The sequence below is a fragment of the Alosa pseudoharengus genome, unplaced genomic scaffold (assembly GCF_046254945.1).
Source record: "Alosa pseudoharengus isolate Yale_2024_CS ecotype anadromous, Long Island Sound unplaced genomic scaffold, YU_APseudo_1.1 YU_APseudo_1.1_scf_13, whole genome shotgun sequence".
Classification (NCBI taxonomy): domain Eukaryota; kingdom Metazoa; phylum Chordata; class Actinopteri; order Clupeiformes; family Clupeidae; genus Alosa; species Alosa pseudoharengus.
Window position 1 is genome coordinate 33,524,451 of NW_027468598.1, and position 24,835 is coordinate 33,549,285.

The window sequence follows — 24,835 nt, forward strand, 5'->3', positions numbered from 1 at the left end:
GGTAGGCCAACCAACGACCGTCCGGTTGAACCGACTTGCGTATAAGAGTCGGTTGTCCCATCACTAATGTAGTCGCCTACCATAGATTACCTTTGGACATAATTGCATTTGCATAGCATTGCTAGGTAGGCAATGTTAGCCAACGTTTACAGTAGCCTAAAGGCTAATATATTTATTCATGATGCGCCCTTTTCAGCTTGTCTTAGTGGCACGGCAAGTGGCAAATAGTAGGAACAAACTCAGCGGAGAAAGATATCAGTAGATACTTCTGATTTGTATAGTGTTTTGTTCACTTGGATTTTGGAAATGTTACAGAGAATATGTTAGCCCTTTCTGCCAGACATGTAGTTGCATCATAGATCCTCCTGTAGAAGTTATCAGACAAAAACGATCACTGGCTAACCCACTTTAAACTACTTTAGCAAAGTCCTTGGCTGCAGGTTGTGAGCAACAGGCAAACGCAAGATACAATTGCAGTCCAATGAGATGCAACTTTATTCTCTGCGATCATGGCAATGTTAGACGATGTCGTTGGTGGAACAAATATAAGTTCGCCGACCTTGACTCAGGCGACTTGAACGCTTGTCCCCTTCAGCTGCGACGTGTGCCGATGTATGAACAAGACAGTTAGGCTAAAAATAAATATCGGGGTAATTTACAGTTGACAATAATGACGGATCTTTACTTAATGCTATTAGATATGGGTCCATACGTTTATTTACTTATATTGACGAGATGAAGCCGTTAGGCTACTGTGCTCTGCTCAGCTCAAATCTACGCGCTACAGGCGATTGTCACATAGAATATAGCCTATAGAACTGGAATGTCATATCAACAATATGGCCGCGGCGGTGTTTGCGAATAAGCCCTATAGAAAGGTGATGAAATATACAGAGACAGGTCAAGAAATATAGTGCAATGTAGACAGTAGTATACAGTTGATTTACAGAAGGTGGTTTAGAGTAATATGAATTAAATATAAATATGTGCAGTGTATTAGCAGTTCTCATACTATAAGTAGAATAATGTATGTAGATGTAGCAGTAACATTATAATAGTAGAAATAATAATATAGATATATGCAGTGTATTAACAGAATACAATAAAACAGAATAAATATGGATATTCAATATGACAAATATATAACAGATATGTAGCCTACATAACATACAGCTATGTGCAGTGTGGAAACAGTGTCATTGTAGTGCAGAAACAACATTATAAGAGTAGTAAGAATAAGTCTATGTGCAGGATGAATAGTATAAAGATCAGTAGAATAACTATGTATAAATGTAATTACAGTAGGTCTATGTACATTTGTAAATAAATAGAAAACTATGGGTGAGAGGGATAAATTAATTTTATTTAATCGTAAAAGTAAATTGCATTCAATTATATTGCAATTAAAAATCTTTCCAGTAGGCTTTAATGTCACGCAAAAAGTACAACCAAAGCTGAGCTTGATCACCTAGAACGTCTAAAGAACCAGAACTTGATTGTTGTTTTTTGCTGGGTCCCAGGCCATGTTGGTCTGAGGGGAAATGAGAAAGCGGACAGTGCTGCTAAGCAAGCCCTCAATGAAGAAGTCACAGAATGTCAAATCCCTGCCCCAGACCTTAAACCTATACTGAACTCTTACATCTCAGATAAGTGGCAATCTGAATGGGATTAATGTACCAACAACAAGCAAGGAATGTGACATTTTCATGATCCACTGGGTCGTTATGGGCCACACAAAATATGGTGTTGCTAAAATTACTCCTATTGTGGCTATTAGAGACATGCGTTCATGAGTATCCAGCTACATTCAATGAGTTAAATACATTCACACACACACAAAAAACATCACTAATGTTGTGGACATTCCTTTATTCTGAGATACATCAATAGGCTCTCAAAACAATCCCAAACAGATATAAGGTCTTTATAGAGCAAATCCATATAGATTATTTGTCAAATAAACCAGTAAAACAGAATTAGGGGATGGAATATATAACATTCACACTCATAGCTCATATTTTTAAAATAAATCAGTGAAAAGTATCCTGACAAACAAGCAGCATTTTAATGCCTTAGTCATATTTTATAAATTCAAATTTTTCTCTAGGTTACCTGATAGCCCAGTTTGAGAGGTGCAAGACGCGTGACATTATTTATTTTTGCAGCCAATCACTGCTGTTGTTTTATTTGATTGATTTGATTTTAGTCATAGAAGCTAAATTCGAAGGCAGGCCACAGGTAAAAGCCAACGAACCGCATTCACCCCGCAAGGCAATAGTTGAATAGAGCTTTTGAGGTATTGCCACTGCTCCAACACTGAAAGGCACTGTTAGAATGCTTGGATCAAGCCAGGTTCAGCATAGCGTATGTCACTGTCTGCTCACGTTGGTGACCGGACCAGGGCAAGCACACTTTCGCAGTTCCCGCCGGAAATGCAGTCTAGTTATTATTATTCCCGTCTCCCTTAAATTTTTTCTCCCTGTGCCTAGGCCCTTTGAGACAGAGACACCGTTCCAACTTTAAAACGTCCGGGCAGTACCGGTGTAACTTGCTCGAGAAGATGACGTCAAGTGGGCGTGTCGTTCGTCCGCCATATTGGATTGAATAGAAAGCGAAACTAAATTTTCACAGGTCACAAATTTGGTCCGAACGCCACGAAACTTGACGTACATCATCATTGGACCAAGCCTCACAAAAGTTACTAGAAGGATTTTTGATTTTCGAAAGCGTTTGCCCGTCACAGCCAAACGAAATCGGCGGCGAAGCTCCGAAACAGGAAGTCGTCCATATCACAGGAACACTGTCACATATCGATACCAAATTTTGTATATGAACTGGGGACTCCAGTGTGAGGGTGCATAAGCTAAAAAAAAAAAGAAATATTCCAAAAGTTTCCATCATTTGGCAAACCACCCCCAGGTATTTGGTTACACTCCCCATTCACCTTTACACCATCCACCTTCTATCACTACATCTTCCAAGTATGCTCAATCAATGCCTCTGGGTATCCACAATGTCTCCGGGCAACCTTGCCCAATCATGAAATCCTTGCTCTGCCATGGGATAGTATGGACTTACGAACTGAAATAGCAAGGAGAACGGTAGCTATATATAGCTTACATAATAGATTTGTTTTCACATTGACGGTATTCAAATTAAATTTTTCATTATTGTTACATATCATGATGGGAGAGTATTATTAAAAATGTTACAAGTATGCAAATGCATATGTTTACGGGCATTTAGGTTTTACTGTGTTGTTTTGTTGTAAAGACATGCAAGGCATTCTGGGCCATGTAATAGACAAACAGTGGTCGGCAGCGTTAACTTGATTTCCATACGTATTAATATGAATAGGTGTTTCTGTAAACCTAGGGACAATAAACAGCTATCTCTGTTACAAAAACGAGCTGGTAATCGCTCATTGAAGAGGGAACTATGATAAAAATATTTTTTTCCTCAAAGCATGGATTTGACGACAGTACAAGCAGGAAATACCTTGAAAAGACTCTCCGTTTATTTGATGTTGCCATAGCAACGCAGCCTTCAGAGCAAAGATTCTAGAAGAGCTTCAGGGAGACACGTTTTGAGTTCGTGGCCAAGTACCTAAAATATCGGTTTCCATGTGTATGTGCTGGATGGCGTGCTTCATTTATGAAAGTAAGTGTTAGAGTTACAGACATAATGAGTCATGTTGTAGTGGTCAACATAAATGTGCCCCTTCTGTTATTAGAATGCTAAGCGGAGATTTAAAATCATTCATTTCTTGTGTGGCTAGAAGCTAGCTAGCTATGTCAGGGAGGAGATGTTGCTGTAACGTTAACGTTATGAGATTTATGTTGCTTGATATGCTTGTACTCGTAACTTCGTCACTCGTAACTTTAGGACTCCTATTTTTTTTTTACTAAGAGTAATTCAGGAAGCATTTTAGCCCTAAGTAGCGCCTGAGTCTGTGACAGCTTAAGCGAGGACTCCTAATAAGACCGATTCACAAACAATGTTTTGTGGTGACATTTCACGTCGCGATGTTTTGAAATGCGTCTAACAATAACGAGGGAACAATTTTGCATTGTAGGCATAATAACTAAGGGATGCAGTAACACCACCAACAACAACCAAAACTAGCCTACTCATTGTTTACATGTACATTAAATGTAACGTTTCATTGTGAATCAAATTAAAAGATTCTCCTCTTTGCAAACGTTGGCATAGGCATATGGTGACAGAATAATTTAATAATGCTGCTGTATGAATCACGGTAAGCACGAATGAAGTGGCCACTTCTTAATGGGACTCACTGTATGGAAGTAGTCTAAGTAAAATAGAGATGTTTAAAATAAGATAAAGTTAGGATATGCCCGCTTGACAACGGCAGAGATAACTGTGGCCTTTGGCCATAGCAACCATCCATTTAGAACGACTGGCCTTCATAGTAACCAAGGATCTTAGCTGTGATTCATGTAGCTACAGTATGCATGCAATGTGATGCAAAGTATAGAAAGGTGATGAAATATACAGAGACAGGTCAAGAAATATAGTGCAATGTAGACAGTAGTATACAGTTGATTTACAGAAGGTGGTTTAGAGTAATATGAATTAAATATAAATATGTGCAGTGTATTAGCAGTTATCTCATACAATAAGTAGAATAATGCATGTAGATGTAGCAGTAACAGTATAATAGTAGAAATAATAATATAGATATTGGCAGTGTATTAACAGAATATAATAAAACAGAATAATTATGGATATTCAATTTGACAAATATGTAACAGAAATGTGCATAACATACAGCTATGTGCAGTGTGGAAACAGTGTCATTGTAGTGCAGAAACAACATCATAAGAGTAGTAAGAATAAGTCTATGTGCTGGATGAATAGTATGAAGATCAGTAGAATAACTATGTATAAATGTAATTACAGTAGGCCTATGTACATTTGTAAATAAGTAGAAAACTATGGGTGAGAGGGATAAATTAATTTTATTTAATCGTAAAAGTAAATTGCATTCAATTAAATTGCAATTAAAAATCTTTCCAGTAGGCTTTAATGTCACGCAAAAAGTACAACCAAAGCTGAGCTTGATCAACTACAACGTCTAAAGAACCAGAACTTCAGTGTAGTTTTTTGCTGGGTCCCAGGCCATGTTGGTCTGAGGGGAAATGAGAAAGCGGACAGTGCTGCTAAGCAAGTCCTCAATGAAGAAGTCACAGATGTCAAATCCGTGCTCCAGACCTTAAACCTATACTGAACTCTTACATCACAGATAAGTGGCAATCTGAATGGGATTAATGTACCAACATCAAGCAAGGAATGTGAATTTTGGCACGTTTTCATGATCCACTGGGTCGTTATGGGCCACACAAAATACGGTGTTGCTAAAATTACTCCTATTGTGGCTATTAGAGATGCGTTCATGAGTATCCAGCTACATTCAATGAGTTAAGTAAAATACATTCACACACAAAAAAAACCCATCACTAATGTTGTGGACATTCCTTTATTCTGAGATACATCAATAGGCTCTCAAAACAATCCCAAACAGACATAAGGTCTTTATAGAGCAAATCCATATAGATTATTTGTCAAATAAACCAGTAAAACAGAATTAGGGGATGGAATATATATAACATTCACACTCATAGCTCATATTTTTAAAATAAATCAGTGAAAAAGTATCCTGACAAACAAGCAGCATTTTAATGCCTTAGTCATATTTCATAATTTCAATTTTTTCTCTAGGTTACCTGATAGCCCAGTTTGAGAGGTGCAAGACGCGTGACATTATTTATTTTTTCAGCCAATCACTGCTGTTGTTTTATTTTATTGATTTGATTTTAGTCATAGAAGCTAAATTCGAAGGCAGGCCACAGGTAAAAGCCAACGAACCGCATTCACCCCGCAAGGCATTAGTTGAATAGAGCTTTTGAGGTATTGCCACTGCTCCAACACTGAAAGACACTGTTAGAATGCTTGGATCAAGCCAGGTTCAGCATAGCGTAAGCCACTGTCTGCTCACGTTGGTGACCGGACCAGGGCAAGCACACTTTCGCAGTTCCCACCGGAAATGCAGTCTAGTTCAAATGGTGCATGTGTGTATGGTTTTGTTGCAATAATTACATTTTTAGAAAGGATTGAGTTTTGATTGCAGTGTTTCATTTTGGTATAGATGTGAGTTCAGTTGTTTATCTCCAAGTGCTGTCTTATTTTAACCTGACTCTCGCCAGATGAATTTCCGTCATCTATTGACGTGCTACTTCAACCACTCACATCGAAGCCAACCCGCAAGCAAACCAAGCAATTGCTTGGGGCCCAGGGGCTATTCTAGACCTAGAGCTTTGCTGGGGCACAGGCCCCCAACTCCCAATACATTAAAAAACATGGCTAGCCTGATTTGGACCATCACATATCTCCCCTAGGTCACAGACATCCTCCTCCATACTCTGAATAGTTTTACGTCTAGCCCCCATCATGTTCTCATCCGTTTCTTGCCTGTCTCTCTCCTCCTCCTCCTCCCCCTGCCTGGTACTGGACTGCCCAGCCTGTGCTCTTTCTCCCCTCTCTTCGACCTTCTTCTCCTCCTCCAGCACTCTCTCCCTCAATTGTTGTAGCAGCCACTATCCAGCAACATCCAAACACATATAATTAGGCCTATACTCACTGCATGAATTTAATAGGCTTTCCTACTAACACAAGGGAAGCTTATTTTTAGTCAAAATTGAGATATACTTCCCTCCCAGGCAAGGGTCCTATAGACCAGTGTTTCCCAAAGTCTGGGTCGCGACCCACGGGTGGGTCGCAGGAGATTTTATTTGGGTCGCCTGCGTTGTGTTATAGGCCTAACTGATACCATTTGTCATTTGATATCAGGAAAGCTAAGTTTTCTATTAGGATATAGATTGTTAACTACCACAGTCACGGTTTTGTCATAAAAGCTCATGAAACTGGCGCATGAAACTGGGGGACGAACGCATCGCAGAGGGGGTGCCAGCATGGATATCTACCTCTCAAAATAAAACCGTTCTATGGGGCGCTTGCCATGTACCTCGCAGTTGCAAACTGTAAGGGACATGAATCCGCCTATTTGCACGAACATTAATAGATACCAGCTCCTCAACTTTACCGATTAAAATCTAGTGACCGTGCTGTCAACTAAAGCAGACATCCATAGACCGGACATAAGGCCATTCAATTTGCATACAGTTTCGATTGCAGATGCAATCTTTAAAGTTAATAGCAACCTCCTCACATTCTTATTTCTGATTTAAAATGCACAACAGTGCATTATATTAGTCTACAATTAAAATGGGCATTTTAAACACTATTCCTCTCGTTTTTTACCTCGCTAACTCCAACGTAAAGGCGCATTCTTCCGGCTATTGCGCAAACGCCTCTTGTTCTGATATAACGACTATACAATATAATATAATACAACAATACAATATAACGACTTGAGTTATTTGCTGTTTACATTGGAATTGACGTCCACAGTGTTATGGACTCATTTGTCTGCAACAGTGTTATGGACTCATTTGTCATGTAGAAATACATGAACAGCTTACTATGCTGACGAATGATGACTGCGCAACATGCGAGAATTTCCCCTACTCTCGGATGCCATTAAAGCGTATCTTTTCAGTAGTAATTTCCAACTTTTCACGCTGATGGTGCTCAAAATGCAACACAACCGTGTTCAAAGCAGGGATCCTATAGCAATGTATGGTTGGGAGAGGCATAGAAAAGTTGGAGAACCTGTGGCCTAAAACAATATTGGTGGTTGCAGGGTAGATTTGAAGTGAAATGGGTCGCGATGGTCTGTCATTTTTAAAAAGTGGGTCGCCAGAAAAAAAGTTTGGGAAACACTGCTATAGACATCCTGGCAATACTGCAGTTCTTTGTAGCTTAAATAGCCTACTAAAGCCTTCATACTGACTTTTGGTGATAATTTGCAAATGTAGCCTAGATAATACTCTACACAGATGGCTATTCTGATTCTTAGGCTACATTTGCAAATGCAGTAAACTTATTTAAGTTTGCCATTAAACCATTAATCAAATCACAGCACTGGCTATTACCAGCATAATGTTAATGTTACCGTTAATGTGGGCAAAATTGTCATACCTCCCTCATCCTCCTCATCTCTCCTCACTGTTCCTCTCCCTCTGCCTCTGTTCAGGAAGAATTTTCTGATGTCCATCTCTTAATAGTTTATCAGAAGGCTATGTTTAGTTTTACAGTAGGACAGCTTCACAAACAGTATAGGCTACTTTTACAGGACTCTCTCTACAGTATACGTATAAATCATTATTAATTGTCCGCATGTGTGCATGCAGCCTACTGTAGCATGGTGTGTGTGTGTGTGTGTGAGGTAGAGAACACAAGCTGGTAAACTGTTGCTAAATTTAGGCTACAATGACGCTAAGCATTAAAAAACAGATGCTAGTTATGTAGGCAACACTCTCTAACAGCGATCAACTTGTCATTTTTTCTGTCAAACAAGTTGTGAATTTGTTGTAACAGGGGACGACTTACTCTGCTCAAAGTGATGTAACTAGCTCCAGTGGATTCCACAGTGTATGTGTGTGCAGTACAACGAAACACTCGGAAGAATCATGTGAACGATTTTCATTGGTTGTTGCGTTCAATCTTACCCAGCTACAGAGGTGCTATTTCCTGATTGGCTATTAAGGCCCCTTTCTTTATTCCTTGTTCTTTATTGGCTGGTAAGTGACAGGCTCGAGCCATGATTAAAGCAGGCACGGAGATGCGCTCATGGATGCCGTTTCCAGCTAGAGCCGCACTAGAATTTTAGTGAATAAGGTCTAGTGACGCCCCTGTTGGGGCCCCGAGCTGGCCAGGGGCCCCAAGACAACGACTGGTTAAGAATAAAATGCAACGACAAACTGTGAGCGCCCCTTTGATAGTCAATGCAGTAAAGTGCAACGACACTGTTACCGGCAATACCGGGATCCCCCTCAAGGGGGCCCCCTCTCAGTAGTCGCTGACAGCAGCCAGCCAGCCAGGTTTGTGGTCTCTGCTGCTGCCGCGAAAATATAACACCTCGGCAGTCATAATGAAGCGGAGTTATGCATCCGGAAGCCAGAAGAGAAAGGAAGAGGATGACAAGAAAAAAGTGATAAATTACACTGGATAAAATAGCTCTACTTGTCTTGTACAAATGGTGTAATGTCACAGCAGGAAGGCTAGCCTAGCAAAACATTTTTTATGTTAACTACCTGCCTGACGGCCCATGCTGCTTGTAACAAACTAGAACAGTTAGCGCAACTTTTTTTCCCGAACGGACTGAATATGGTTACATACTGTAATATGTTTATTAACGGGATAACAAAGACGCAGATCTGTTCCAGAATCACTGTTTATCGTATTTAATGACATAACATTGCTATAGCTTTGTAATAGGTTTTGATGAAAGTGTAGCTTCTCTGCTATACTAACTATTCGACCGTGATAATCTATTTACCAAATGGGGGTTAGGAAAACCACACGATAAATTCCGTGCATCAAAGCAGACTGGAACATTCAATTCATGCACACCAGCTGTTTACTGTCTTTAAAGCACCAGGTGCGTCTGTCTAATTCTCAAACAGCAGAATGCTTAAATGCTATGTTAAGCTACAAGTAGGCCTAGGGTTACACGTTTAAGATTTCAAAACTGCACCAACATTCTTTTTATTCAGAAATTCAACTGTCTGTCATTTGGTAAACCAGCCTACTTATGGTACTTTACAGGGTGTGTAAATCAAGCCTTTTCACGAACATTTGGCCTAGCCTACTTTATGGCAAAATTATTTCTTATCTATAAACTAAACTAAACTGTCGGTCATTAAGAAAACCTAACCACCATAATGTATAATGAACTTGCTGTCCTCGGTTTCGGCATGCACATTCTTATACTAATGATTCAGTGACAATATAGGCTACTCAAGTGAATAAAGCAATTAGCCTAATAAATAAAATATTTGTCTCACTCAGTACATATAGGCCTACATCTCGTAAATTGGTGAGCCATAGAATATCCCAGCGCCACGATTATTATATTTCAAGATTCCAATCTATCCCACCTAAATATGAAAAGTTATTTCTACTGACATGCTTCCTGGTGACATAAAAAAACAAATGGTTTCCCTTGATAAGGCTGACATAAGAGACATAGGCTATGCATTATACTTTCCCAGACAAAAACAAGATATAGGATGTATAGATTACAATGACAAATTCAAGGTCTCAAAGGGTTAATGCTTCTTTCCAATTTTTTTTTTAGAAGTGGTGAGGGAGGGCACCCCCCCCCCCCCCCCCAATCTCACTCCAAGCTGAGCTCAAAACTTGAGAACCCTGCCCCAGTATGCTGCTCTTATTCAATTGATGCAAGTTATGGTGTAACACCAGAGACTTTCTAATGTGGAGACACAGCACTCAAAAAATCCTCCATAGAAATGCATGGGGCTAGTTTGCAACGTTGTCTACACATATCCCACCCCTTCCTCGCCAAAATGTCGACATGTGTATACATTGAGCGAATCATGTGGTGTGAGTTGACTACTTTGAGCCAATTATGTGCTGTGTTGTGCAGACATTGTGCCAATCATGTGTTGTGAACTCGACACTGGAGCACGGTTGGTGTGGTGAAGCCTTGCGCACGCGCATTTCTGCTGATTAGGATGCCCGATGAGTACCCAAAAAGCGTTGCAATATGGCCGCCGAGTGGAGGGACATGCCTAAAAGGACTTTGGTAACACTAGCTCGCTAGCTGTTTTTTTGTTTTTTTTTGGTCTCGGTCTTGGTCTCGGTCTCGTCTCGACTTTGTCTTGGTCTTGACTCAGTCTGTCTTGGCCTTGGTCTCGTCTTGGTCTCGGTCTTGATACCCTCTGGTCTTGGTAGTGTCTTGGTCTCGGTTTAGGCGGTCTTGACTACAAGTCTAGTAGATAAACCAGCACAGCCCACACAACAATAACTGCTGGAACGGGCATGTTCCTGAATGAAGATAGTAGCAGGCTACTACCATAGGCAGTAAAAGACTAAAAAAGAAAGGCTACTACCGGTAGAGACGTCGGCGCTGCGCGTGACGTAGGTGAGCACTATTGCTATGCTAATTTGCATATAGTGATGTTCCAATTCATAGGGAAAGATCTTCACCTCCACTTCCCTCTTCGAGGGGGCTTTAATGTTGAGGGCAATCAAAACCAAGTGGAAGTTTTAAGGGGGGAGAAATGGGACGGGCCCTAAGTTTGTTATTTGGTTAAGCTTACTTTGTTCTTTTGTTACTTTGTTAGCAGTATATGCCTATCTGAGTTTTACCTTAAATTCAATGTTAAGTGATATTAGTCACACCTACCTTTATGATTTACTAGTAATAAATTGTCAATTCACCCACCATTTATATATTTCTTCTTGTATGCCATGCTACTCTGCTATAGTTGATAATTAGTTTTTTGATCATTAGCAAACAAATGGGAGAGAATGTAAGAGTTGTGGTCTACAAGGAGTTGCAGGAAGTTAAGAAGCAAGATTTACTTTCATTGGCTAGTCCATGCAGCACCATTATCTATGTGGTACATCTACTGTAGCTGGTAAATATAGCCTGTACTCAGAACCAGATGAGAATGTGTTCAGGTAAAAAACTAAAAAGAAAGCCTTACATTTCCTAAATTTCCTCTAACGTTGAAGATGTCAAGGACTCTGCTCACTCTTTTCTCAGGTAATTCTGATTTTGTTTATCGTCAAGTTCATGGATAACCTCTCGAAGTTGGACTTGGAAAAACAATGACAAGATATAGGACACTTTCTTGACTGTCTTTTTTTCTTAACTCTACCATACAGACCATATTTTATAATACAATACTAAGAGACTAGGATGTTATACCCTTTTAAAACTGATGTGATTAAAACTGTTAATGATTTACATAAGGGTTCAGATGCAAAAGCATCTAAATGCTACCTCCGTCAAAAAATGAGATAATGATGGTGAGTGAATACACACATAGTATACGTGAAATAATTTGGCTTCAAACCTGCTAAATACCACTGTTTTCCTGGTCTGAAATATCGATTTGTAGGCAAAAACCTACAAAACCGGACATGCCTTGATGCCTTGCTGCCACTGAATGCCATTATAAGCCCTATTCGAACAGGATAAATGCACATTTAAAAGAAAAGTGGTCGAACGGACTTAGAAGGTTTTGCATCTGAACTCTTCAAATACAGTTCTGATATATCAATTTTTATTTTAATGGGAGTTCAATTCAACACTTGTTGCGTACAGATCAACAGCTCCATCCTTGGAAATTGTGTTTATTCCTTAAGGTGCTTTGGATCTAGAAAAGTTTATTATGACCATGTTCACGTTTATATGGGAAATATATTTTATGAATATATTCAATCTGATGGTAATTTTGATACCATAGATTTAATAGAGACCCAGTCAGACCAATAGTATGAAAAATCAGGAACAGAGTTTATTTACAATGATGCGCATCAAGGGAGAGACAGCATGACTTCACCTAAAGATCCATCAGCTGCTCTAACTAGACAAGGAATAGTAAGGGTCTAAGTATCCTTCCAGGCTGACAGGAGATGGCGTTGGTCTTCCCATCTCACGTGGACTACACTGAATCAGACTCTGATTAGTGGCAACCTGGCAATCCGGAGCAGATAGCTACTGACGCAGCCATGCAGAACAGTGAAACACTGCAAAGTCATAATATTCCCGCTTATCTCTAAATACATAGTCACACACAGATATACACAGGGACAGTACAGATATCATACAGTCATTACATAGAATCATACTTTTAGTATCAAAGTGACCCACTAATGATAAATGCAGAACATTAAACCACATATTGGAATATTGGACATAATGTTCTATTCCACTTTCTCTCAAATCATATACTCAAAAAGTCCATTTACAATTCTAAAAATGGAAGCAATCATGAAATTAAGGGTTGTCTGAGATCCTGTTTTTAAGAAAGCGTTTAGTGATCTAGAGAAATTATAAACATTAAAGAAGCATTGAGAGTACTGAAGAAAAGCTACAGCAGGAAACGGATGTGAATTACCACAAACCCCAAAGGCTGCAAGTTTCGGCGGTCAAGCGGTAGCAAGTTGTGCTGTGAGCAGCTTCTCAGCAGTAGCGATAACAGGAAGGTAACCTACAACCAACATCAGTGGTTTTCAAAGTGGTGGCTGGGGCGACGCCAGGGGGGCCACAGCAAGTTAGAAGAAAAAATAAATGCAAAATAAATAAATAAATAATAAATCATACAAATATCATTATGTACGGTGGCGCATTGCATTCACATCACACAAAAAAATAATCAGGTTATCTCGTAATTATGAGATAATGATCTCATTTTATCTCATAATTACGACGAGATAGTATCTCATAATTATGAGATAATGATCTCATAATTACGAGATAGTATCTCATAATTATGACATATTATCTCATAATTACGAGATAATTATCTCGTAATTACGAGATAATCATGATTTATGACACATTTCCAATTCTTCCCCCACTTGTGTGAGGCAATGACATGGTCTATTAGAGAAGATAGACCTAACAGCTTCCCAAGAGAAAGTCTGAAGCTAAAGTTCCTTTCAAACCTTTACTTAGGATTCACTGTAAAACTATGCAGACCAACAGAGTACATCTCAGTTATTTCCTTCGATGTTTTGTTTAAGAGCAATCATGTAGACTAGCATTTCAAGTTACAGAATAGAAACTAATGTGTTAGCTTATGGCTAATGTATATGAAAAATCCGATAGAGATGCATAGAGAACGGTTAGCATAATCAATAAAAGTAGATATGTAGAGCCAACTTCAGTCCATTTACGAAAGGGTTACATAAGAAAAGTTCTTTGTTTACAACTGACTATTTTCTCTCAATATAATACGTGTAGGAAAAATGTGACTGTTTAACTCATCAATGACACTTGAAGAAGTAGCCTAGTTGCACAAAATAAACAATAGGCGTGTGTGTGACAACGTGGATGGAGGTAGCCCTATGCGTATACCTCCACCTACTGGTTAGGACTGTAACATGCAACATTGTATTGTCTTCGGGCAAAGAGTAGCCTATAGATAGCCTGACGAGCCAGACATTAAAATGTAGGGTCTGGGCACTCACCGTTCGCAGTGCTCAGTCCGAGGGGCGGGATAATCAGTTGTCTTTCAAATTCCCTCTGCATGCAATAGGACAGCGGCAGTCCCATGCGTTTCCCACCAGCGGAGCTAGTTGGCTAGTTCAAACGTTTGCCAACTTAATAAAAGCTTAACTCGTGTCACACTGTTCGCCAACAGCAACATCCATCTTATTTGTTTTCAAGTAGCAGGGAATTCAAGCCAAACCGTTGCAACTCTGCCATCAATCATTATGTTAAGCCCACCTAACGACTCTATACACGATTTCATTGGCCTGATTGAGTTTCGATTTCTAGCCTATAGAAGCTTTGCTTTGGGGTTGTTGGCGATTTCACAGGCTTATTTTTCATGCCACTTAAAGGAATTATCCGGAGTAAAATGCACTTTAGATCAATTTACGGATGATTGGGAGTACGTTGAGTTGACATCCAAATCATGTCATTCGGATGTGTTTTGAGAAAGTTCGATGTTACCATTTTTAGTTAAAACTCGTTAGCCTGGAAGTGACGCGGGCATGTCATTTCGCCGCTACAAAACGCTATTTTTATACCTCTTCTACAGTTCCAAACAACATTACACTTACGTGGTAGTGAGTAGAGGGTCCCTAAAGCCAAACCGAAGTATCCCGAGGTCTTTATGTGGTCGGATAGAGAGTCCAGAATGAATTTCATCAAGCCAGTACCTTTCTGGAAATGTTGCCATCTTTGTTGCCATCTTTGCTGCCATCTTCAGGGGAAAGTCCATAGGAGTCGATTGCTGAGTGTGGAGTAACACGCTCTGGAAATTCACAATTTTGTCGCCGTTTTTTTTTTTATTTAAAAAAATAGTCCAGTCCAGACAACTTCATTTCAATTTAGAAAGAAATACTGGACTATGTTTTTAAAAAAAAAAAAAAATTGTGAATGCGAATGCATTGTGTGAATGTGAATGCAATGCGCCACTGTAGTGAGTGTTGCTCTAAAATATTGACTAACCAAACCTGAACATCACCATTAGCTATTCAACCGGAAAGCAACAGAACAGTATCATAATTACTTGTGATCTGTAGATTTGAGATTCGCAGGCAGAATAGATTCGTATTGAAAGACATGTAACCGTACAGTTTATAGGTGAAGAATATATTTGTAAGTGACGGACATATGGGTAATGCTGAAAATTGTTCTCATCATTTATTTTGTTAAGTCTTTTTTTTGTTAAGTTTTACATTTACAAATCCTGACACATACATCTACAATACATATGAGACACTTTTGTCTGTGCACCTGCAGCACTGATTTGTAAATGCAGACTAAATTTGTAATGGTAAAATATTTGTAACTGTAGGATGATTTGTAGCTGTAAAACCAATCCATACCCAAGAAATGTAAAATTTTCCCCAATTTTCTGCAAGGGATTATTTCATGGGGCTTGTCATTGGAAATAGGGGGGGGGGGGGGGGGGGGGCATAGTATTCATATTGTATTCATATTGAGCAAATTAGCTCAATGCATTGGCAGCCAAATTTGCTTGTTTTTAGGAAAAGGATTTGCTTAACTCGCTGGCAGATCAATTTGCTTTAAAATAAGTCAAACTCTTCTAAAATTAAATCAACTGATTTTACAAGAAAGTACTAAGTCTCTTTGAGAGGTTCTGAATTCCAAACTGCCTTGTGCCCAATTAAGAAATGTCCCATAATCACCTCATAATATAATCAACTCAATATGGCCACCACTAGGTGAAATCTATTTAAGCACTTACGTGTATCTTTTAGACTAAACAAGATAGAAACTTGAATGAATGTGCTTTTATAGCACATGACATCAATGAGATCAAATCTGAAAAAACGACTTGAAACTTGTATATTGTGAAAATGACTATCTATGTAATTTATCCGTCAATTAGTATAGGAATAATTTACTTTCTTTGCCGTTTTTAAGATGTCCAATGTGCTATAATGGAATGTTTGGCACTGGGTTTGGCATTTGCAATGTTGAGCCTGTAGCAGGCTACTAACTCGCTCATGAATTTGTTTGGTCAACCATGTTGCACAGACAAGCATACATCAGACTGGTTGTAACAGACAAGCATACATCAGACTGGTTGTAACATCAACAAACAGCTCGCTGGCACTGGAGGGGTTATCACATGTACAAAGAAATACAGAACAGGCTACAGACACGCTGGTGTAAAACTGGTTGCTGGCCTGTCTGAATGGCGCGGTAGAGGCTCTCCCAGGATCACTGGATCACTTCCATCAAAATTAATTTGAAGATGATGACAAAACTGTTTTCCTGATAAACCATACTTTCCTAATAACAGCAAATGGCAAATTGCATATGGCAAATTGTTGCATACTGTTTCATTAAAAAACGAATGCGGTTTTCCACAATAACATGCTGTACATTTGAAAAAAAGAATGTCATATGTAAATGCAAGTGGTTTCTGTTGTTTTTTTGAGGTATATTTATTTTGAGAAATATTGTAATCAGTCAGACAACACTTTCTAAAAGACATGTATTGTTTATTGCAGTGGTTCTCAAACTGTAGTACGTGGACTCTCTTTAATGTCTCTGAGATGTGTTTTTATAAAGACTAAATAATCTCTTCAAATTCAAAATATTTATAATACAAAATCCTTAAACAATCACTGAAGTTCAATTTAAGCTAGTTTTTGTCTTACTTGACAAAACACTACACTAGCCTACACTAATGCCGGCCATAATGGTGATACTTGGAGAGCCAATTGTGTTCTTAGGTGATACTTTGAAAACCACTGGTTTAGTGTATGACAGTTTTTTAATGGTGTTTGCTGACATATGTTGGACCTTTGCTGACAAATTACTTACTTGACCACAGGTGAATGCAGTCTGGTTAAAATAGACTATGTATGACAGTGTTTTTAGTGGCTCTAAGATGACATTTGCTGACATACCGTTTTAACATAGGCTACTAATGTTTTACAACTTACTTGACCACGGGCGAATGCGATCTGGCCTAAAGAGACTAAAAGGAACTAAGAAAGAGGAAGACCTGTTAATTTCATGAAATTCTCATCAAAGACGGAGATGTTGATGGCTGTGCTCGCTCTTCTCTCAGGTAGGTTACGAGGTAGCATTAAACTCATTTCTCTTAATCTGAATGTGTAAAGTGAAGTAAAGTAAAGAATTCCATCAATATGAACATACTAAGGAGTGTCTGAAAACAGCAGTGGGAAATTATGGGATACTTTTAAGAGTTTTCTCCTGAATTCCACTATGCAGTAGTCTGGGTGAACCCAGATGAACCTGTTAGCAAATGTGCTCTGCAGGTCCATCTGAAATGGATTGATGTTTGTTTCCAAACTTCTGAACCATTTTACGACTTCCAGGGGTGTAACCTGCAATGAAATTAAACTTAAATAGGTGCATTACACTCTTACCAAATATTTTCAGACATGCGGTAAACACAGATGTTTTAAATAGATAGATCACCATCAGCGCTGCCATTGTTTGTGTTAAATGCAGTTGCACTCAATTCCAAAGTAAATACATGACCATATCTATTTAACACTGTCACCATCAGCGCTGCTACTGTTTGTGTTGAAGGTAAGTGATCAGATCTAGGGGTTTTGGTGATTCAGAAATGGGCATTAATATCCTTTCCAAGCTGACCTGCAGAGCTAATTCAAATTTGCTAGCAGGTTCGTCTGGGTTCACGCAGGCTGACTATACAGGCCACAAGAAATGTTATCACAAAAATAGATGAGATAGCCTACATTTATAACATTCATCTGGATTTCAACTTTTCAACATTTCAATTCAAATTGGGTTTTCATTACGGTTCAACTTTATGACTGCATTGTTGAGGTCTGTGTTCTATCCTTATAATTATAATCATAAGCAACAGCACAAACCAGACTGCACTGCACAAACTAACACTTCTGCATAAGACACCACTCATTTATCAGAACATGCTGCATGGCCATAGGACAATAAGATTGTATGTCAGTTGAAATAAGGATTATGTGAAATTTGACCAACAGAGTCATTACAAATTGAGACTTTACTGTATTTATGTCACTTGCAGGCAGTTGTATGTCTGTGTGAATATATCGTTATGTGTAAACATACATTCAACAAACATCACATCTGATTTTACTCATGTTCACATGATATACTGTACATGTGTGGGTTTGTTTCTCTCTTCAGTTCTTTCTTTCAATGTCCCCTCAGTACCTGGTAAGTGAAATATTTCCCAAAGATTACACAACCTCAAAGATCCTTCTCAGAATTGCATGAGCTTATACTGTATTGCAATAAAATTGTAAACATCTCACATCTAAACGTCTTGCACAGTGTTTTTCCAACCATAAAGATATCCATCCACCATGATGGCATAATGGCATTTGATAGTCATGCATTGGCTATGAGTGTTGTGTCTGTTGTATTTCTTAGTAGCTGCCCAGATCAGGCTGGTGAATGGGACCAGTGGGTGCTCAGGTCGAGTGGAGGTGTATCTCTCTAACCAGTGGGGAACTGTGTGTGATGATGACTGGGACATGAGTGATGCTGAGGTGGTGTGCAGACAGCTGGGGTGTGGCACTGCTGTTTGTGCCCCCGGGTCAGCCTACTATGGTGCAGGGACTGGAGAGGTTTGGATGGGTGATGTTGCATGCTCTGGTATTGAACAGTCTCTGACCCAGTGCTCCTACAACAGCACCCATAACTGTACCCATCATCAGGATGCAGGGGTGGTGTGTTCCATGGCAGGTGAGTACATTAATTTAGTAAACTTGCTGAAAAAGCAAACAAAGTGAATCTTTGTGAAAATGGCTCTTTTCCATTTCCAGGTCCCTCCATCTCTCTCATTTCCTCATACTCAGCAGTCTCAGCTGGAGAAACTGTTCAGATCAGCTGTTCTAGGAGTGCATACCAGTGCACTGGCAACTTACTTCTGTTCAGAAATGGAGCTAACGTGAATTCAAAGTCTCTTAATTCCTCCCAGAGCAGTGCTACGTTTACTCTGTCTAATGTGGACTCCTCTCATCAGGGCAGTTACACATGTGCCTACTCCTCCTCCTCTACTCATAGCAGGTCCATTAGCATCACTGTAGGTGAGTAAAGAGGTGTCAGCTAACCAGGCACACAATGGTAAAGTGAATGAAATAACTGGGTAAATAGGTAAAAAACAGCCATGGTTATGAGTTGTATTATGTTTTTTTCTGTATTGTCTGGTTGCACACTACTCTGCACTTCTTTTCCAGTTGCACTACATGAGCCAAGTCTATTTAGCCATAGTTGCATTGGCTATGACTGTTGTGTCTGTTGTATTTCTTATAGTCACTGCCAGGCTGGTGAATGGGACCAGTGGGTGCTCAGGTCGAGTGGAGGTGTATCTCTCTAACCAGTGGGGAACTGTGTGTGATGATGACTGGGACATGAGTGATACTGAGGTGGTGTGCAGACAGCTGGGGTGTGGCACTGCTGTTTGTGCCCCCGGGTCAGCCTACTATGGTGCAGGGACTGGAGAGGTTTGGATGGGTGATGTTGCATGCTCTGGTATTGAACAGTCTCTCCAGTGCTCCTACAACAGCACCCATAACTGTCGCCATCATAAGGATGCAGGGGTGGTGTGTTCCATGGAAGGTGAGTTTGTAAAACTAAACTTGCTGAAAAAGCAAACAAAGTGAATCTTTGTGAAAATGGCTCTTTTCCATTTCCAGGTCCCTCCATCTCTCTCATCTCCTCATACTCAGCAGTCTCAGCTGGAGAAACTGTTCAGATCAGATGTTCTACAAGTGCAAACCAGTGCAATGGAAACTTATTTCTGTACAGAAATGGAGTTAACGTAAATTCAAAGGCTCTTAGTTCCTACCAGAGCAACGCTACGTTTACTCTGTCTAATGTGGACTCCTATCACCAGGGCAGTTACACATGTGCCTACTCCTCCTACTCTACTCATAGCAGGTCCATTAACATCACTGTAGGTGAGTAAAGAGTTGTCAGCTAACCAGGCACACAATGATAATGTGAAGGAAATAACTTGGTAAATACCGTAGGTTAAAAAAACAGCCATGTTATGAGATTGTAATTTCCTTTTCCTTTTCCAGCATCCATCATTACACCTGGAGTGAATAGAAATTTGTTCCTACGGTTGGTGATCCCTGCCATCCTCTACCTGGTGAAGAAAGTTTTTTGTCAGCACAGTGAGTCAGAAATCATCTCATTAATTGAATAAATCTATTACATGTACACTATGTCGTTGTCTCATGAATTGCCATGTAACACTTGAAATACTAAACCATAAACGTTAACCATTGAAATGTTGACTGAAATGATAATTAACCTGAACCAGTTTTCTCAACTTATGTATTAAGGATGTTGTCTCATACTCCATTTGAACAGATTCTGCAAATGCAATCTGTTAAATTCTAACTATTGTATTGTATTATTTTGTAAGTCGCTCTGGACAAAAGTGTCTGCTAAATTCCATTACCATAACCATAACCATAACATAATGGATTTCGTTATGAACTAGATGGGTCACCTGATGAAGATGAGAAGATCCATATGAACACAGTCATGCCTACTGACCAGAGGGATCGTGGGGAAGACACTGGTGACCTGGAAGAAATATGAACGTAGAAGAGCTGCACAATATCCGTCACCATATTATTAGAATAACATGTAGATTTACTCAGTGTATCTTTGGGATATATTTTACTCAAACCTTCTATGTTATTTCTGACTGTAAGAGTCAGTTGATTTGTTGTTCCCATGTACAATTGCTTCATTGCTGTTATGTGTAAAATGTTCTGTCTGTTGATGTGATTCTTGCTAAGAGTTTTCTGGCTTCAGAGATACCTATATATAAAAAATTTACTTTACAAATCTCTCTACTTATTCCCAAAATTACAAGAAAAGAAAATATTATATGATTTTTTGTCCTCTTTTTATATTAATCCATTCTGCCTTTCATCCACTTTATTGTCAGAATTTGTAATCATTTATCCATTATTGTCAGAATTTTGTAATCATTTTGAATATTTCGTACACCTAAGCCTCCTTCTCCGTTTTGTTATGTTAATAACTTACAGTTAGTTTTTGTTTTTTCCAAATAAAAATTACAAAGTTTTCATTAGTAGTAAAGACAGATTTTAGTATTGTAATTTGATAATGAAATCAGAGTTGTAGGAGCACCATCACTTTTATTGATTCCCCAATCTTGTAATTTCCATCTATTCACATTCTGTCTTATTTTATGTTCTACAACATAATAATTGTTCTTCTAAATTCTGACAAATGTTGATATGCAAGTATTTTATCATCTGTGTGTCCCATTTAAAGTTGTAATGATCTTTCAACATTTCATTCATTTGTTTTCCAATTGTACAGTTTCACATTTATTTTCATTTAGTTTGTATCCAGACTAACTTTGCTTTATTCTTCAATAATATTCATCAGTTTGTGTCGATTCCTCTGATGAAGCTAAATAAACTATTGCATATTTTGAATATTGTTTATTTATTTGTATTGTTAATTTATGTGTTTATTGTCCTATCTTCATACCTTCAATATCTGTGTTATGTCTCACTGATATTGCTAGAACTTCGATCCTGCCCATTTTGATCCCCACCTGTTCCAAAATTCTGATTGTATTTCCCTGTTGATAGGGAGTCTCGTGGTCCAGACAAATTAAGCGCAGACAGCGACAATGAAAGTAGGTGGTGAAAATATGTATAATTAACATTTTAACATTAGAATATAATGGTTTAATTATCCCCCCCCTCCCCCTCCCCCTAAGGTGGCAGCATATCTCTGAAATAAATGTGTGTTTGTTAAGTTTCACATCACATCATACTACAGATACATTCATTACAAAACCATATGACATCTGCCATTTGTCCCTAGAAAAACAAAATCATTTATGACTGTTGCGCTAAGCTAAAGTATAGGCTAATTCTCTCCACAGTTGGCTATCCTAAGCCATCAGATGTGTCAACATATAAGGCTACATTATGGAAAGTAGGCTACAAATGTGCTAGAAGAGTTTTAGGTCCAAGATATTCCATTAATTAAACTGTCCAACTTTCCAATCCTCCGCCGATGCTGCACCGTATGCCGCCTCAAAAACTTGCCCCCCAGATTAATAAATGCCATTCAGCTTTCCCGCTATCCTCCGCCTGTTTTATGCTGTAGGCCTACGTTAGTTTTGTAAATGAGGGCCATTGTGTTTTGCCCACAAAGTCAAGATTTTCTCATTATTATTATTATTATTATTATTATTATTATTAATAATAATAATAATAATAATAATGGTAGTTATTACAATGGTAGTTGTAATGTCAAGAGTGTTTGTCTTTAAGGACCTGTGCTAGTGTTTGTCTTTGAACATCTGCAGCAGTTTGGCCTCGAAGGAAAGCCCTGGAGAGGCAGAAGAGGAAGAGGAAGCTCATTTAGGAAAACAAGAGCATTGCTGCACAAATACTGAGAGATGCTATTGTTTACATTGTGTGCCAGAGACAGCTGAAATGACATGGGTGAAAGCCTGGAAGAGGATGGTCCAGCCATTGCTGTTGATGGAATGTGCTGTTAAGAAATGTACTACAACATTGCATGAATTCATTGGAATTGGTTTGGTTGGTTTTAACTGGCAGTGTTGTTGTTCATGGAAAAAATCCGCATGTTTTGAGATATTCATAACATACAAACACAAATTAGTTTATAGGTATTCGCTGAAGGGACATCAGTGCATTGTATTAGTTGAGGCTAAACAAATGGCAAGGAATCATCATCATATGCATGAGCACCAAAGTGCTGCATTAAGGCAACACCAAAGAACTTTTCTTCTGTCGCACGCACTATTTGTTTATCCAGCACCGGCTTTGCAAATAACAATGTCCACAGACAAGGTAGAATATGTTGCATGATTTTATGAAAGTACGATGTATTGCAACATCAGATGCAAGTAAAATTTGTAGTTTCTCATGTCTCATTCCATCGAACTACTAGCCTGGCGGGCCATCCTATATCATTGACATGTATAGTCTGGCATCGAATCATTCACCTCGCTTAATCCAAGGGGCGGGCAGAGAATTGTCTTTCAAACTGCTTAGGCATGCAATAGGCCATCGCTACGACCATATCCGTATCCGGTCGGCAAAACGGCAAATACATCCTTCTTCGAAAGGAATGACTTAAGTGCATTGTGTTGATCTACTTTCAAAGAAAAGCACAAGTCCAACTCCTCCAAAGTTGACGCCAACGCCGATTCAAACAACCGTTCTTCGTTTGCCATAGCCACCTTCCTTGTTGTTCACCGTCGCAGGATGTCGTTATCCTGTTAAGCCCGCCTTAAGACTCTCTAACGAAATAGAGCGCTGTGATTGGCCGTCATCCACGGTGTTAAGCCAATAGAAATTCCTATGGTTCGATACTAGACGTACAAGCTGAGCAAATTAATTTGCCGCCGCTAGGGTGCGTCTAGATTTCTAGGCTATCGAACTACAGATTCGCTACCCGATCCGTCAAACTTACATAGTGCGGTTATAGCCGATAGAGGGCCGTGAAGCGAATGCAGAAAGTGCCGTTCACCCTGTTACGAGTTGATGAACTACCAAAACGATTTTGGAAACATTATTTTAAGGTACAAAAAACTCTTTGGTGTTGCTTTAAGAATTCTTGGAAGAAGAGTTAACTAGACTTCATAGTCCTGTTTTTCACAAACTCACAATTAACACGATTTTCAGTCATATTTTTACCTCTGGTTTTAACTCTAGGTGGCAGCATATCTCTGTATATGATCATACATTTTTAATGTTCATGGCTGCAGTTCATTTTTTTATCCACTTGTGTTGTCTTGACTTCCTGTTCTGATTTTCCAGAAAGCAGCACGTGCCCATGACAGCTGGGCTCATCGTGGTGGTCAGCCCATGTCCTGTACTCCGTTATTCTGTCATTCAAGTCTACTACTGTACATCAGAGCTGAGCCCAGCCCCAATCTACACACTGCAGCCATGCAGGGGCTTCTCTGGCCCTGTTTCATGCAAGATCTGTACCGTCCACTGAACTGCCTTATCAGCTATAGTGAAAGAGGAGTCAGATTGCACTTAAAAAGAGAGTACTGTTCAGTCAACTGCCATATCAGCTATAGTGAAAGAGGAGTCAGATTGCACTTAAAAAGAGAGTACTGTTCAGTCAACTGCCTTATCAGCTATAGTGAAAGAGGAGTCAGATTGCACTTAAAAAGAGAGTACTGTTCAGTAAACTGCCATATCAGCTATAGTGAAAGAGGAGTCAGATTGCACTTAAAAAGAGAGTACTGTTCAGTCAACTGCCATATCAGCTATAGTGAAAGAGGAGTCAGATTGCACTTAAAAAGAGAGTACTGCTCAGTAAACTGCCATATCAGCTATAGTGAAAGAGGAGTCAGATTGCACTTAAAAAGAGAGTACTGTTCAGTAAACTGCCATATCAACTATAGTGAAAGAGGAGTCAGATTGCACTTAAAAAGAGAGTACTGTTCAGTAAACTGCCATATCAACTATAGTGAAAGAGGAGTCAGATTGCACATAAAAAGACCACACTGTCCAGTCAACTGCCATATCAACTTTACTTTGTACGGCACTTTGGTCAGTGTACACTGTATTTTAAATGTGCCTTATAAATAAATTTTACTTACTTTACTTTCTTACTTAGTGAAAAAGGAGTCAG

At 39.1% G+C, this 24,835-nt stretch overlaps 1 protein-coding gene across 1 annotated transcript; it reads left to right on the forward strand.

Annotated features, from left to right (window-relative positions):
• Positions 1-11,598: 11,598 nt before the first annotated feature.
• On the forward strand, positions 11,599-21,044 carry LOC143122088 (CD5 antigen-like). The gene is made up of 9 exons (XM_076282891.1): positions 11,599-11,716; positions 17,090-17,240; positions 18,332-18,361; positions 18,578-18,892; positions 18,973-19,236; positions 19,463-19,768; positions 19,846-20,109; positions 20,233-20,328; positions 20,661-21,044. Exons 2-9 carry the CDS (start codon positions 17,186-17,188, stop codon positions 20,759-20,761), a joined length of 1,431 nt encoding a protein of 476 aa, XP_076139006.1. The 5' UTR covers positions 11,599-11,716; positions 17,090-17,185; the 3' UTR covers positions 20,762-21,044.
• Positions 21,045-24,835: the final 3,791 nt, after the last annotated feature.